Raw genomic sequence first — 18,343 nt, 5'->3', positions numbered from 1 at the left:
TGTTAAAACGCTGCTGTCAATCAACAATCGTGGCTCGATTTGACACTGGGAAAAACATAAGGAGATTAAAACAAAAACACTGGATGGATTTGTATCATTAAATGATGGTTGTGTACAGGTACTAGTCTGCCAACACACATTTCAGTACAAACAACTTATAAAAGTGCATGTACCATTATATGACCCCTTTGAATAATCTTATGTCATTTTTGTAGAAGGACCTTGGACCAGAACTTGGAACAAGGAACAAGGAACTTTAACTCTTAAAACTTAACTCTATCTGTATTAGTGCTCATTTGATCCAATTCAAAGCTTATTACACCATTGCAAAATAAAAACGTTGTTTAACAGAGTTGTTTAACTGTAGCATAGATGCTCGCTATCCCAGACAGACCACACATTTTACACTGCCGAAATGTAATTCATTTTAGACAGTTTCATTAATTTTAGACAGTTTAATTCATTTCTGGCATCATCCAAGTGGATGCTGCACACTGCTGCCGGTTGAGGAGAGAGGTGGTTGTCTCTCTTTGTCACACTGTCAAATGCCCTTACATTTTTTTTTTTTCTTTTTAAACCCAGCCCAATAATTGCCATTTTAAAGTAACCCCTGTTAATGGCTTGCAACTGATAAAGTCAATCATTTTCATTTTTTTTTCTTCATTTTAATGTATTGAAGGAGTTTCACCGCACTCACGATAAACAAGGTGCCAGACACACAAGACTAGAAATCTAAAAAAAAAAAAAAACTCTCCGCACACTTGAATCCTTAAAGCAAATTTAATCACCAAGCTTTCGGTCAAAAAAGGATTTCAATGCCCTGAGGATGGTCTTTTGACCGAAAGCTTGGTGATTAAATTTTGCTTTAAGGATTAAGTGTGCAGACAGTTTATTTATTTATTGAGATTTTATTTTAAAGTAAAAATGTAACTTTAAGGATTCAGGATGCACCAGGCCACCTGGAAAGCTGATACAATTAATGCACTGATTCCATTTATATTAAGTCCTTTCCCTCCAAAATGTTTGTTTTTAGCGACAAGAGAAATGATTCAATAGGAGGGTGATTTGCTAATGACGTTTATAGGCAACCCATAGTGGGAACTCCCACTAGCGACATGAATCTCTGTCGCTGGCGACATGCATTGACAAAATCGCTGGCGGTGTGAACGGGGGCTTCACACGGACACAATAGTCTGGTAGGAAGAGGAGGTTCACCTGCCCCCGAAATGTTTTTTTTTAACCTATTTTTTTGTAATCCTTAAAGCTACACTGTGTAACTCTTTTAGTTTATTCTTAGCTAAAAACACTTCATATATCAAAAATATATGCGCTCATAAATGTATATTTACTTTATTCAAGTAATAAAGTATTCTCGTGAGTGTATAATATGCCATTGAAAATACATACGGGTAAGGGTTTCTAATGTTGGTCGCCATGTTGACCCTCCATCTTGAAAGTACATTAGCCGAAGAGGGACATACCCGTTAATTCAAGCTTCGCCTTTCGCGTTTACGTTTGAGTTAACACTCATGGACGAGGTTGAACTGGAAGCCATGTTAATCTTGGACTACATTGGCCACCGTAGGAGTTAAAACGAAATCGGAATTGAGAGGAACAGAAACTAATATTCACTGGATGGTCATATACCTTTTCACCGCTAGATGGGGGTAAAAAAAAAAATCACACAGTGTAGCTTTAAGGTGTCTAAAAGAGGAATTGTGATGCTCCCCACGCAAATTATTGTCCCATATGTGATTTTTGAATCATTTTTTTTGTGTCCGTGCTTGTTTTTTGGCTGCGGAAAATGAAAACTTAAAAAAATCTGAACAATACATCCTACAGACACAATCTACTCCATTTTCTCTTCGTCTTTGCATGGGGAATTGATATATATGAGGATTGTCTTGACGTTAGACGTTATTCTGCCACGAATGTGATGCGAATTGTCACGTGAACAAGCAACTCCAAAAAGATAGAATAATAAAAAATAATATGTACGCGAATTAGATTAGAAAACATTTAGATATGACTAAGTCAAAGTGTCATCTAAAATTTAAGACCTTTCTTATAAGAAGCTCGTTAGCTTCAGTGTTCATTTAACACACTGCTCGGAGTTTCTAAAATTTCTCACTCTCAAAGGTACCCTAACGGTTTACAGACTCTACAGCTTAAGCAGAAATTACACTAGACTTTGAGCATGAGAAATTTCTGCGAATTTCTAACCAAGCAAACGATTGGCTGGGTCCGAAATCGCATACTCACTTGAGTAGGTAGCTACTTATTTTGAATAAGCGATTACGTCACGCTCGCTAATGAATGTGTGTAGAATGAATGTAATCCAGACGTTTACATTCGCCATGTTTTCATTATCATGTGATCTGCCAGCATCAGTTATGTCACATCACTGTCATTCATAAATCTTTTCCCGTGGCCTCATGGGATAGTAAAGTGTTCATCGTATACACACATAAAACCCACCAGAAAAAGTAGGTCATCCGGGTCATTTTTGCCTACTCCTGTTATGAGAACTGTGAATTTGAACGTATGCGATTTGGATGCAGCCAGTGTCTTTATTAGTGACTCATTGAATCAATCTGCATGTTCAAACACATTGATTCATTAGGGTGATGATGAGTGAGGCATTTTAATCATTCACTCAACCGATTCGTTCAAACACGCTACTCAGGAATAACAAAGTGATTGTCTTTAAACAGTAAGTGAGTCATCAAAACATTTACTCAAGAAATTAATTCATGAACAAACAAGTGCAAGTCTTTCTGAGTGAGACATTGAATCATTCAGAAACTAAACACCACTTCTGCTGTATGTTAAATGGAGATGGTTGATTCGCTTTTAAAAATAGTCAAATAGTATTTCTGAAACATTTTCTATACCAAAAGATTTAAATACTCAACACAAAACACTATTTAATTCTCAAGGTAATTTTCATAGCGTCTGTCAAATTGAATTATACTGTATATAAACAGACATCTCAAAATGTCAAATAGCACCCGACACATTTCCAGCATGTAATTTGATTTTCCACTCACATTTCTAAAGGAAGACACCTCAATAGTACATATTTCCACATCATATTTCACAAATGACAGACAGATTCTGACTGTAAATGTAAGATGCAATGGTTCACATGCAGGGTTCAATCTATCAGCGTTTGCTAACTCGGAAGGAGCATTGGCTGATGTCTTTAATGTACTTAATTTTTAACAGTCTTTATTTTTGCTCCAGAGGGGAATGATTCAATACCGCCTTGAGCCAGCGAATCCTGAGGCCAAATCCTGAGGGTGACTTTGAAGCTTCAGCTTGGATTCAAAAACCAAGAGGACTGTTTAACTCTGAGATCGCCTGACTCCCTCACTTTCTCTCTCACACACACACACACATCCTCATGCCAGTATACATCAACTCCTTTCTTATCACAGAAAAGATGGTCTGGACTCTTTCAGAATAGATTATGAGAACAGGCATGTTAAAAGGTCAGTGATCCACTAGGACCTCACGAACACACACACTCACTCGAGCAGGAGAGAAAACCAATGTGTCACAGCGCAGAGAATAGAGTCTCAGAGATAACGCATGACCTCTAGGAAACATAACCGATGCCTAGCTATTGATTATGGGAGTTTAAATAAGGAAAACATGAAACGAGACAAGTAGTCCATCTGATTTAAACACACCTCAGACTCAAGAGAGAGAGAGTAAGACAGACTGGAAAGATTCAACCTTATTGTTTACATAGGCAGACATTTCAACCAATATTAAAATGAGGGAATGAGCGATAAATCAGCCACACCGAAAAACTAGTTAAAGGGGTGATAAACTGAGAAATCAAATTTTCCTTGAGCTTTTGACATCTAAGAGGTCATCATATTATAAGAATATCCTGTAAGTTTCGGAACTGAAAACGTCCTTGTTAGTCCAATAAAAGCTTTTATTGACACCAGGCTCAGCAAACGACTCGTTTTTCAAAGTGGGGAACTATGACGTCAAAGAGGATAAAACACCACCCACGCAGAAGAAGATCAACGCCTACTTCAACACGGCCGGTTTAGCCCCGCCCACCGATTCGCGCATTACACGCATAGCTAAATAACATAGATGCCTACCTCGTGATGACAAACCGGATCGAGCTACCGAGCGATACAGAATCTTGTGCAGTGCCTGACTGTGGAAGAAGACAGTCGCTGCATTTGCTTCCTCTGGATTCCAACAGGACTGCATGGATAAACTTTATTTTTAATGAGGTAAAACATCGTCCGTCTGTTCGCTTCATTTCACTGAGGATTGTTTTGTAAACAAGACTGGATTTGCAGACCGATTAAGAGTAAAGAACGGTGCTGTGCCGTCTATATTGGATCTGACAGGAATGGCGCAACACACGGACTCTGGGTCGAACATGTATGGGCGAATCATTCCGGTCGCCATTTTACAACATTGGACGTTTTCAAAACAATTTCCCCCACGAGCATCGACGGGTGAGTTGAAACTCATTATAATATGCAAAACTGTTATCCACTCACAGCAGTGGGCGTTTACTTCCAAGTCTTCAGTGCGAGACGCCCATAAAACCAAGCATTTTTCAGCTAGGCTCAAAACTAGCGTACAAAATAGCCTATTACTTATTCATTTTGATGGTTTTGAATGCAAAAACCAAGTGAACGTCATAAGTTGACCTCAGACAACAATATAATCAAATTTAATTTGCCAGTTCATGACCCCTTTAAAAGTGGTATACTTTAATTAATTTCCATGTGTATTTCCCTTGAACATTTTGTCAGTTGAACTTATAATCTCCTATAATCCAATAATTTATTGTTGATTTATGTCATTATTTTATAAAAGACACGGAAAAAATTGTAACATCTAAATTAATTGTTTTTTGTTGAAATCAGAAAAATACTGAGCATCCCTAAATGAACCAAAACAACACAAATTTATAACCTATTACCTCAAGTCCATTGCTTAACATTCAAGTGCAAAGATGAACTCAACATCTGCCAGGACCTCTGCAAAACAACTCATGTGGCCCCTAATAAGGGCACCAATGACAATGTTGCAGGCCCCATTGTTGATATTGCAAATCTTTTATTTTAAATTAACTACTAATTAATGTCAATTAGCTGACACTTCCATTCTAATCATCTTCATTAAAAGAGGGAGGGTCTCTCTGGAATAACCTGGAGTTAAGCATCTTAATCAAGGACATCAAGTCTGTGATCCACTTTGCATATTATTCCTGGCATTTGCAAACTTTGGGAAATACACAGACAAATGTGTATGCAACATGCATCAGAAAGTCCCTATATACACTCTTCTTTATTGGCATCCGTAAAGAACTTTTAACATCCATCTGCACAAAAAAATATTTTAAACATTTAAAATATTTTAACCTAAAATGTAAAATTGAATAACACACTACAGTCATATTAGAATCAATATGTTAGTCATTATATCAAAATAAGTGTACTTTAAATCACAGCATACAATTATTAAAACATGATCTAAACTGTATTACTTTTTAATTTGACAATACTACAAAGTGCTCTTTTAAAAAGTGTATTTAAATGTCATTAAAGTGTACTCTCTTTAAGTGCACTTAAGTGGTATTTTTATTTTATTAACATTATCTGCAACTACTTTTTAAATAAAATAAAAAAATACTAAGATTTGAAGTACAATTAAGTGTACTTATTTTTCACAAGCCCTCAAATAAAGAATCAAATTCCTTTAGAGGAAACAAGAACAAGGTTTTCTGATCTCTATTGTGGTATACATGTTACAGTAACTAAAGTATGGTGCTATTATCTGGTATCATAACTGTAATATGCTAACAACAACCATCTTCTCAAATCTAATAAACTGTGTGGTAAACCTAATTCGCCACATAATTTTATAATGTCCACATCTACAGCTCTCCCAGATGAAGGAAGTGTTTGTGTTAATGGCCAAGCAGTGAACAAGGGTCAGAAAGAGCACTGATGAGCAAGAAAGGGACAGAGACCGAGTCGGAGTCACAGACATGGCCCATGGGTGATATTTTGAGGGGCAGGGTGGGATGTGGAGAGCAGTTCATCACACACAGACACAGAGATGAGAAGAGCACCCTGGAGTAGAGCTGGATGAGACTGATAATACAGATGTAAAAAATCAGTGCAATCAAAAAGTGTAATTGCTTTTTGCCACCAGGAGCTGCATCATCTCTTCCTAGAGCCTTCAGCGAGGCCATTGGCCAATCAGAAACCTCTATCACACACGAGGACCAGTCCCAACCCGTTCCGAATTACAGAGGACGGGTTTAATACTATACAAATGAAGTTTAGATTAGAGTTAGATTATTTTAATATATTAATATTCATTTTTTTTATATGAAGAGTTCAGATGCAAAAGCCTCTAAATGCCATTTGAAATTTTCTTCTTTAATGATGATTTTTGTCAAACTTCTATATTTAAGTTCAGTAATTTCACTTAAATAACAATTAATAGGTAATTATCATTGCCATTTAAGTGAAATCACTGAACTTAAATATACAAGCTTGATAAAAATGATCATTCTAGAAGAAAATTTCAAATGGCACTTGCATCTGAACTCTTCATATACAGTATTTACCAATAAGAAGCCTAGAAAACCAACCCCAAAATGACAACTAACTAGAATTTAGTACACAAGACCAACAATTTCCATCAAATTCAAACCAACTGCATTATCTCTAATTAGCACAACTCTCTCAGCAGTTTCTATTATCATTTCTCTCTCCATCTCTTTCTTTAACATCACCCTCTTTCATCCTTTATCTTTCTCAATCGTGCATTTCTTTCCTTCGCGGGGCACTAATTAACGGAGAGATATTGGACACGGGCCCGTGCACTTGCTAATACAACGGGATAAGAGGAGCTGACAGGCTGGTCAAAAAAAAAAAGAGTGACCACAGTACTGAAGAAATTAGGCAGCACTGGGTGGGTGTGGAGAACGAAGACGAGAACCCTTGGGATGATGGCGGGGGGTGTGTAAAGCTTTGCCCTCTGCGAGAGCAATTATCCATAGCTCACGGGTCGACCCAACCATCAGTCCTCCCAGCAAATGAAATGGACCTTTCTTCTCCATTCTTCAGCCATCTCCTTCTTTCTCTCTGTCCATTTTCTTAAAGATGCTTGTTGATTTAAGCCAAATTGATCCCTCCCGGGTTTTAACGCTTGATCAATCTGATTAAGGTCCGGGGGGATTGACGAATGAATGTTTATTAGACACCTCCCCCTCGCTTTTCTTCCCCACCCCCCTCAATCCCACTATTATTCATAGGGAATCTCAGAAGAGTAGCACTGATCCATAATAAGGCAGCATATGGATGAAGCATGTGATTTCTAGGATCTATACATTTATGCCTGCTACAGACTGTGTGATTTTAGCAATCCTTTAATAAGATCACTACAAATCTCAAAAAAGGTCCAAAGCTGTCACTGGGGCTGTACCTTTTCAAAAGGTACACTTTTGTACCTAAAGGGTGCATGTGGTACCTTAATGGTACATTTTAGCACCTAAAATGTAAATAATAGCAACTACAATGTACACATTAGCACCTAAAATGCACATTTTAGCACCAAAATGTACATAATAGCACCTAAAATTTACACATTAGCACCTAAAATGTACATAATAGCACCTAAATGTACATATTAACACCTAAAATGTACATATTAGTACCTAAAATATAATTTAATATAATTTTAAAAAGAAGCATAAACACAACAATGGGTGTCTGTTTTATCTGTTTTTGTGACTAACGTTTCTTTAGTATAACCATGGAGTATAAAATTCAATATAAATTATCGGTATTGCATTGGACTCTACGATCGGTGGAAGCATCCTTACACCTTCACCGGAAATACTGTAAAAGACTTGGAAGCCTACTTTATCCTAGACCAGTAAGCAACAGCTTAGCAACTCCCTAGCAACCACCCAGAAAGGGAATTTTAATAGGATTTCAAGAAATACATTTCGAAATTGGAACAAATCATAATTATCCAGTTCTGATCCCAAATTCTGACAGAACTTCCGTCACTCCCGTACACATTCCTTTAATATTTTTGACGTGTGAACGTACCTGATGGCGAATTGTCTAATCCTATCAAAGTCAGAGACAAAAATATCAACCCCCAACAGCTGTGCAAATATGCAATACAAACAGTATGCTAATGCACTGACAGTGACGTCTTTTCATTTAAGATCTTTTAAATGGATCACTGCAACAACAAAAAAAGCAGGCAAATCGTTTTTCTACTTTCTCTTCCCCTGATGTCAGCGTAGATACTGTGTGAACCTTGATGACACAGTAAGAGGGTATTAAGACCAACAACAGGCCAACGGAACGAGAATTAAAACCCCAACATACTGTACATACAGCAGCATAAACACACACAGATCAAAGATTCTATATAGACACACACAAAAACCATTTTAGCAAAATCCTTTGCCTGCTTGAAATATATGACACAATAGAATAGAGGGGATAAAGGGATGGATGGATGGTTTAAGGTGGAGATAATGCCTGCGTGGACAAAAGGATGCTGGCCTAAACACACACACACAAATCCACACCATTTGAGCCAGGATCACATTTCAAAAGCTCTCCAAAGGCAACTTTTGGGCAGGACAACAAATAGCTGTTAAGAGCCCCTCCTTAACCCACATGTGAGAAGCGGCTAATAAAGACCATGTTTATGTGGCTAAAGAAAACAGTAGCTTCCTTTCATTTCACCTCCTTTTCTTCTTTTATTCATGCGCTCATGTGAGAATCGGTTCACAGGGACGTAACTTCGGTCATGTGGTCCGGGTGAGATTCGTTTAATCTGACCTACAATGCACTGCGAGTACAAACAAGATCAAGAGGCTTTAGGATAAAAGCTCTTATAGAACAGATTTGGGACCATTGTTGAAGGAATGTTTCATTACTAATTACAGCATCTGTGACATCCTGTCAATTACCACAGACAAACATTTTGACCTTTTTTTTTAAGTTAAAATTGTGTATTTCACTTCCAAGTAAAGTTTGTGGAGCAAGGCAATAAAGTGGTGCAGGGATGACGTCAAAACCTGGAAGTCTAATTCGGCCGCTGGTTCCTTTGAGATTTTCCTATTGGGGTTTATAATGGGCTTTTTCAATTTATGAGTAAAATAAGGTCTATGGTGAATATAACCTGATACTTTGACGTTTTGTTCTGCAACATACACTGCACACACTCACACCCCAAGCTTTCTCATCTAGTTACTTTTATACGTTTTTAAAGATGAGCACAACTTCTTAAATTCACGTTTTCACGATGAGTGTAATTTACGTTGTAAAATTATTGAAATATCTATTTATGGCCCACATGGATAAACCACAGATGTTACACTGCTGACAATGGGCAAATTCTAGTCATGTCAAAATCTCAAGTGCGAAATTGGTTAAGACAATAATGGTGTATAAATACCAGTAAATTGAGGCTATGTTTACACGGAAACGATTCTGAAGAGAAAACGCAAAAGTGCCGTTGCGTTATCACTTTTTATTCTGCGTTTAGACGAGCGTTTTGGGTGGGAAATCCGCATGATGACGCAAAAGTGTGTGAAATTCAATGTACTATACACTCCAGGCAGCTAGGTGGCAATGTGGAGCACTGCCACACAACAACAGACGTCTAACGGAGAGCCTTGGCACTTCCTATTAGCCCCGTTGTGTATCATCTTGGTTGCAGTTCCATTAGAATTCCACTGGAGGTGATCGCGGGCGAGTGCAGAATGAATGGGAGTCTATGGGGCTAAACGGCTAAATGTGTCTCTTTCACCTGCTTGTCGTTAAATCAAAATAGATTTTATTGTTGATTCCGCAAGTTCAATATAGATTATAGGACAAAAGTCGAATGAACGAGTACTTATGTCCTTTTGATTTCTTACAGGTTAGGCTGTTGTTGGCCGGAACACGCTAGCATTCTGCTATTGTGTGACGTCATCACATTTTTTTACGGATTTTTAGAACAGATAAGTGAACTTAAAAATGCAATTTTCAGCTGAGTGTGTTTTCTTAGCCCTCCCTTTTGAATGCAACTTTCAAATTACGTGACAAAAAATTACATCCTGAGAAAATGCATTTCTGGGGGTGAAACCCCATTGACTCCCATTCATTCTGCACTCGACCGCGAGCGCCCCCGCATGGACAGAGACGTGTTACTGCAGCCATTCCAGAACCCGGAAGTAACCAGCCAGTGCCAATTCTCTTCAATTAGACATTCTCTGGAGGAATTTAGAAACGATGATACAGAAGCTCACGCTCGGCTCTATGATTGGGTGTCATCGGTCATGACGTGTCCTTCCCTGATTCGTCAGCCACCCATCACATGACCAGTTTCCTGTTTACACCGGCATGCGCATGCCCAGTGTTGGTGAATGGTCACGTGATCCCCATTTTCAGTCGCTTTAATGTGGACGCAGATCAATTCTAATGCACAGATAAAACGCTGGTGTGGACGGAGATCATATTTGTTTTAATTCTCAGTTTTTATACAAAAACGCAGTAATGTGAACGGGGCCTTAGTAAGGGTGTGTTCACACTTAGGGCCAATCCCAATTCTACCCCTTACCCCTTCACTTTCCCCTTCCCCTCCGTTTTGCGCATCCACGTGAAGGGGTAGGGCTGTCCCAATTCTCTTTTGGTTGGAGGGGGAGGGCTAGGGTGAAGGGCCAGATAGCCCTTCAAACGAAGATTTTTCGGGTGCACACTTCAAACGAAGGGGTATGAGAAGTGTCACTGCTAACCCAGGGCTGGCTGCCCAAGCGACAAAGGAGACCCATAAATTTAAGTATTTGTGGCTTTAATAAGTATTGTAACGACAAATAATGATTTGCTTTATGTTACGCTCAATATTGTGTTCATATTTAAGGTCAGTTTCTTCACAGAAACGTTTGTAAAAAAAAAAAAAATCGCTAAAATGACTGTAGTTTGCTAACGATAGTCCCGCAACATATTTTCGTCGTCTCCGTTGTTTCCTGCGAACTTCACAAGATGCAAGAAAATAGCTGTAACCCACGCAACTGAGATAACTGCAGCTGTCGACGGGATCTTGGAAGTTGTGATAAACATCGGCGCATCTCCTGTGACGTAGGCGCTAGCGACGACTTATAATGACGTTTAACGGAGGCGTAGTGGTGTCCCATTTCTTAGGGGAATATTTTCACCCCTACGCATTGCCACTCTGTTTCAAGGGTCAAGGGGAAGGCGAAGGGGTAGGGCTAGGGGAAAGGGAAGGGTTAAGGGGTAGAATTGGGATTGGCCCATAATGTTTTCAAAGTTAAGAGCAGCTGCGCTGATTGTCAGTTGTCATGGAGAAATCCTGTACAAACTCTGTAACGGCAAAGCCATCGCCGACGACTGATGACGTATCGGGTTCATGAAGGGTTGTTCCATTTCGTAGGGGAATATTTCAACCCCTTGGCCCTTGTAACTCCGTTTTAAGGGCCAAGGGGTACACTCGAAAACAAGGGGTAGGGCCAAGGGGTGAATTGGGATTCAGCCTTATAGATCATTTTACAAGATGTAAACAACACTGGTCCAGAAGCACTTCCTGTTTCAGTTTGTAAATGGTTTCTTAATTTCAAATGTAAAGAAAATATCTTAAAGATGTTTGTTTAACTTTTTGATTCAGTTGTATAAGTTCTGTTGGTTGTACTTTATCCCAGCGTTTACTGTATATAGTGTTAAAAAACTGAAACAGGAAGTGCTTCTGGACCAGTGTTGTTTACATCTCGCGAAATGGTCTATAGTTCAGTTCGCTTGGTTCATTTGGTCCGGACCAAAAAAAAACATTTAGTCTTGGTCCGCTTAGCATTCACATTGGCATTTTAACACTGAACATAAAGATCCCAAACCTAAAGACATAGGGGTATGTTCACAACCTGATTGGTTGGCTTTTATGCCTGTGCCAAACTATGATGAGCAACATCACGACTATATCATATATTATAAGAAAAACAGGAGCATTCTGTCCGTTTTAGCGTCTTAAATTTTGTGTTGCGGGTCAAATTGGCATAATGTAAGGGATAAACAACTTTATAGCTTAAATAACACACACTGTGTATGTCAGAATTAAAATAAGGATTATGCCACACCAGCTTCAAATGTCTGCCCTTTAAATCCTCCAGACTGCATCTCCCCACAGACTTCCATTATAAGAGTTTTTACAAGCTTTATAAACTGACGGACCAAGTGAAAACTAAGATGACATGCGATGGAAAAGCTGCTCATATCTCAGCGATTAGACGTAAAAGAATAGACCGAAAGATTAAAACAGTCAATGATGTAGACAGACTGGTCAAGCATGGAAACACACACATCGAGACAAAATACACACTCCCTACAACCCCTGCATGTCAATCCGAGCGAAACAGAACCAGAAATTACTCTCTTTTTATCGCCTCTGCTCTTTCACGCTCTCCATTGCAATTTTTTTTTACACTTGCGTGTGCGGTTAGAAACCGTGAGTGAGGCTTGTAGGTCTAGCATTTCTAATCCATCTGTATGCATGAATGAGTGACACGCATTTGTCCATGCACTTAATGCATTGGTGCTCCCTTAGGTAGCAGGAAATCAGCCCAGTCCTCCCGCTGCATGCTGGGATTGGTTGAGAGCTGTAGGGTGTGTGAAACAGGGCGAGAGGGGGTTAACCCAACATCTGTGCCTCTCCAGATCTAATGAAGCTTTATATGAGCAGTGACACAAACATGCTTTATGTGAATCAGAAACCACTGCTATTCTGGAAACGTTTTTATTACAGCCTGTATGAAATGAAACCTCGCCAAGTAATAACTGTACTGTACCAGGAGAATGATACGCCAATATCTGTGCAATAGAAGATATTAAAGCAAGCAATCAGTTCTCTCAAGTGTAATTCAGTTATCTAATGCAAATATAAGCGGCCTCTATATAAACCGCTTGTGTACTCACACACATATCAGACTTTACTTAGGGTGTCGTAGAAAAACGTTCTTAAATAATATTCTGCGCACAGAATACAACACGGATTAAAACGAGCTTTTAATTGGATAAAAAAAACGGTTTGAATAAACAATGATTTAACTTTCCTTGAGGGGGGCTTTATGATTATGCAATTGGTTTCTATGTACAGAACATCCTATTTTGGGCACAAACTGTACTTTTATGTTACTGAATCACACGTGTGGTAGGAGAGGGAATTAGGAAAAGGACATTTAATACGAAGAAGTGCAGGTTAAAGTGAGGCATGGCTTTGCTGTCCGTTTCAGCACCACGCTGAGCGCTGCAGATATAGCTTTGATTATGAACAATTGCCTGGGGCCAAGGGAAATCATATATTTCTCACGAATGCCCTCGAGAGTATGTGTGTGAATATTTTCATTTATCACGCAAGTTGTCAAGTAGACTTTATGTTTATGTCCAGCTGTGAACCCATGAACTCTATCTGACATTCCCTTCAGCGATTTGAGCACAATGTCATTGTCAACATGTGGGCACAAATCCATCTGGAAAATAAACATTTAAAAAACACCTGCACGAATTATTAATTTTCTGACCTAAACTTGCAAATGGCATTCAGAAAAAAATATTAACAGCATCACAGGGTGCACCAAAAAAGTATAATACTCTGTAGTACAAGCATTTACTATAGTAAATATGGCTTTTTACACATTACATGTAGTTATTGTAGTACATAATTGCATGCAAGTAACCCTAAACCAAACCCTAATCCTAACCCTATAGTAAGTATGCTACATGTATTATTTATTATTAAAGTATATAGAATGTCAAAGTATAATTACACTGTAACATGGACACTTTAAAATAAAGTGTAATCATAAATAGCTACTTGACTACAGTAAATAAAAAAAAAGTAAAATTTAAAAAGTTTTAACAACTCTTCATTTAAATACTGATGACGAAATCCAATGTGTTAAAATATTATGTTATTAGGGATTTAGCCTTTACAGTTTTAGTCCTATACTTTAGTATGCTAGGACATTAGTAAAAAGCACTATGTTGTGTAAACAGTGTAATGTAAAGAGTTAATTCATAGTATAGTAGGTATTAGGCTATAGTAGCCTACACCAAAATATTAGTCCTCAGTCCTGTAGTCTAGAATAATTCAGTCAACGTTTAAAGTCATAAATATTGTCTGTATGCGTAACGCGACCCTGTAAATAAAAGGACCATGGTAGCATGTGGCTGCAGTATGAATAAAATAAATAATTTAAGTGGTTTACTGAACGTAGTAAATAAAAACCAGCGAGCTTACCGTCCACAGCCATAGTCGGTATATAAGCGTATCTCTCCGTGATGGCTTTAGTAGGAGTCTGCCATGCTCAAACTCACGGGTGTCCTGTCCGGTAGAAGAGAGAGAGAGAGCCGGGGCTCCTGTGCGACACCTCCAGTCCGAGCGCAAAGATCTGCTGTGGAGCAGGAGAAATCCACATATAAACCCGAGAGAGAGAGAGAGAGAGAGAGAGAGAGAGAGAGAGAGAGAGAGAGAGAGAGAGAGAGAGAGAGAGAGAGAGAGAGAGAGAGAGAGAGAGAGAGAGAGAGAGAGAGAGAGAGAGAGAGAGAGAGAGAGATGACAGTCATTCAGCTCCCAGCGCATCGGGCAAGTTTAAACCCCTCCCTCTGCTTCTCACCTTAGTGCTGGACACACTCACACACTGCGAGCGATTCACTGATTACACAAGTGGCTGTGGTGATGAAGAATGACAGCATGCAGCCAGTGCAATAAAACACGCGTGTCATTTAAACTACATCAGACCCGCGCGCGCACGAGGGTGTGGGGAACATATGGGCAAACGCGTGAGAGGGCTCTTGACAAAATAGACTTATGCAAAGCACACCATTATGAGACTGCGTTTGCCCCGTGCACTAGCAGGGGGGTGATTAATTGATTAACACTTTCATTAGTTGGTATACTAAGAAATAGGCCTGTAGCTTATATATAAATGAAAGACTACAAAGAATTCCAGCCGTTACCAAAAAACTATTTGTGCTAAAGGCATTTTAAAGCTGTCGGGACGGATTTCGCGGGAAATTGCACGTGTGTCATCGCTTCCGTACACAGAGTGTGTAAAGCTGAAGGTTTGTTGTCACAACGAACCAGAAAAATTATGGGGAACCGCCATTTATAAAAAAACAAACCAAATGTTATTTATTTGTCCATTAAAATCCACATCAGAGGAGAAGAGCCGAAGCGCAAACCAAAAAACTGGTTGTCTGCTAAAGGGTCAAAAGTGAATGTAACTTAGTCTATCTATCTATCTATCTATCTATCTATCTATATCTATCAATCTATCTATCTATCTGTCTGTCTGTCTGTCTGGTCAGTCCGTCGATCCATCCATCCACATTCTAGATTATACATTAATAAATTATATTTAAATATTATATATTGACTGATGGGTCTATTGTTCACTCAAAATTCTGCCATCATTTTCTAATCTTCATGACATTGTAAATCTGTATGACTTTTTCTTTTTTTGGAACACAAAAGAAATGTAATCATAGCATTTATCTAATACTTCAGTTGGTAATTTCATTAAAGCTGCAGTCCGCAGTTTTTACTCTTTGTCGCCATCTCTGTTCTAAATCTGCAATTGCAGTCATTCGTTGAATTATCTTACGTGCTTATAACTTTACGTGATTTGTACTTCGATGCGGATGAACACAATGTTTTTGAGGAGAGTGTGCAGCTGACAGTCACTGCACCGGTGTTGTAACGAAATCCGACAAATAGCACTCCCCTACGCGTGCATGTGCCTCCATAATCCCAGATTATTATTTTTGGAAGTATGACTAACATAATAATTTTCACTGGAAAATGTCATCTGAACAAGTAACATCCACTTTTGTTCTCGTTCTGACATTGCAGTAAATCTCGCTGATTAAATCTAACAATCGCTTATCATCACGCAAAACCGTGCAAATTATATTTTGTTCTCAAATTGTAATGTTAACAATGTCAGCATTGTGTGACTGCATGTAATTGTCACGGTGGATGTACTGACTGCTTCCTAGTCTTGTGTTTATGTTATTGTATGAGTGCACGTGTGTAGTGGGCGTGAATGTAAGTCATTACCTGATCCCGACCCTGGTGCCGCAGGTGTCCGAGCTCACCCAGCAGATCCAACGACTACAAGCTCCCACTGAGCTGCCCACACCAGCCATTCCCCTCACACTACCAGAGAACCCCTCCCAGTCTGAGTCCCGCCTACCAGTCCCAGAGGCCTATTCAGGTGAACCGTCTCATTGTATAGTGTTTCTGACACACTGCTCAATGCACTTCACACTTCAACCTCATACTTTCAACATAGAACAGGCCAAAATGGCTTTTGTATTTACTTTTGTTGACTGGGAAAGCGGCGCTATGGGGAACAGTGGTGTGAGAGAACCAGAACCCATGTTGTAACTCGTTCCAGAAACTTGCCGTCGAGATGAGACAGGTCTTCGACCGAGCTGACTCTGGGAGAGAGGCAGCCAGAGCATTAGCAGAACTACGTCAAGGAGAGAGATCGGTTTCCGATTTCTCAATTCAATTCCGAACCTTGGCCGCAGAGTGTGGATGAAACGAGGAGGCGCTTTGGGACATGTTCCTGCTTGGGTTGGGTTGGCTGACCACGTCCAGAAGGAGATCTACACCCTGGATCTTCCTACCACACTGAACGGACTCATTGATTAAGCCCTCCGGGTGGACGCCCGGTTGTCAAGGATCAAGCGTCGAGCTCCGTCCACCCGCATATTCGGAGGAGTCGACAATACACCATCCAGCGGCAGGGACGTGGTAGGGACTACGATCACAAACCCATGCAGTTAGGGCGAGCTCAGCTTTCCCGGGAGGAGAAGGAGAGGCAGAGAGATCCCAGGGTCTTTGTCTTTATGGAGGAGCAGGACATTATGCGTATAACTGTCCAGTAAAAGGCCAAGCCCGATAGTAAACTTGAGGCTACTATCGGGTGGGATCTCCGCCAGGAAGACCTCATCCACGACTACATCTACCTCCACACTTCTCCCGGTAAGACTAAGATGGTCAGTTCACCAGCACGATTATCAAGCACTTCTGGACTCTGGGGCTGAAGGTAATTTCATGGACCACACTTTCACAAAGAAATGTCAGATTCCCCTCAAGCCCCTCACACACAGGATTGTGGTTCACACACTCAGTGGTCAAGAACTCCCCACCATTTTCTTCTCCACTTCATCACATTCTGAAATAATTTCCTTCTATATTCTGGACTCACCCCTTGCACCCGTCGTCCTTGGACACTCTTGGCTCATCTGACACAACCTCCGAGTGGACTGGCATCATCTATGATGCCAGATCTATGCTGGAGTGGAAGTCTTGTGAAGTCTTGTCTCGTGTCTGCCTGTTCGTCTGTGCCTGTTTTTCAGAAGGAAGCAGGGGATTTGTCTAACATGCCCGCGGAGTATCTAGACCTGAAGGAGGTGTTCAGTAAGTCTCGTGCTGCTTCTTTTCCTCCGCATTATCCCTATGACTGTGCAATAGATTTACTGCCAGGTAAGTCTTCGCTTAAGGGCAAGTTGTATTCACTTTTTTATTCCAGAGAGGGCGGCTATAGAGAAATATATTTCTGATTCTCTAGCAACCAAGTTCATTTGCTTCTTTTTTCTTCTCCAGCGGGAGCGGGGTTCTTTTTTGTGGGGAAGAAGGATGGTTCTCTGCGACCTTGTATTGATTACTGAGGGTTGAATAACAAGAATACTTATCCTTTGCCGTTGATGTCTTCAGCTTTTGAGAGGTTGCAGGGAGTGTCCATCTTCACAAAACTGGATTTGTGTAACGTTTATCATTCGGTTTGCATTAGGGAGGGGGATGACTGGAAAACTGCTTTTAACACCCCCAAGGGGCACTTTGAATATTTGGTCATGTCGTTCGGACTGTCCAACTCCCCAGCAGTTTTCCAGGCACTGGTCAATGACGCATTACGTGATATGATCGATCAGTTCGTATATCTCTACCTGGACGACATATTGATTGTTTCTTCTTCTCTCCAGGAACATGTGCAACACGTCCAACGAGTGCTTCAGAGGTTGTTAGAGAATGGGCTTTTTGTCAAGGCGGAGAAGTGTGAGACATGCACAGTTTGTTCCTTCCCTAGGGTACATCATTTCATCTGAAGGAATGCGGATGGACCCTGAGGAGATTAAGGCTGTGGTAGATTGACCAAGCCCAGATTCTCCAAGGCCCTGCAAAGGTTTCTGGGGTTCGCCAATTTCTACCGCCACTATATTCGCAACTTCAGCCAACTAGTCACGCCACTGACTGC

General features: G+C 40.0%; 1 protein-coding gene across 1 annotated transcript in view; it reads right to left on the bottom strand.

Moving 5' to 3' along the window:
* Positions 1 to 14,517, bottom strand: part of samd10b (sterile alpha motif domain containing 10b) — an 86,753-nt gene extending 72,236 nt beyond the window's left edge. The window contains exon 1 of the mRNA XM_089124439.1: positions 14,317 to 14,517. Within this exon, the coding sequence (XP_088980565.1) occupies positions 14,317 to 14,329 (13 nt within the window). The 5' untranslated portion in view covers positions 14,330 to 14,517. The remainder of the gene's footprint in view (positions 1 to 14,316) is intronic.
* Between the last annotated feature and the right edge of the window lie 3,826 nt (positions 14,518 to 18,343).

This window comes from Pimephales promelas, chromosome 20 (genome assembly GCF_988280905.1).
Source record: "Pimephales promelas chromosome 20, fPimPro1.hap1.1, whole genome shotgun sequence".
NCBI classification, from domain to species: Eukaryota; Metazoa; Chordata; class Actinopteri; order Cypriniformes; family Leuciscidae; genus Pimephales; species Pimephales promelas.
The sequence above is the reverse complement of the archived record's forward strand: the minus strand, read 5'-3'. Positions and strand labels throughout refer to the sequence as shown.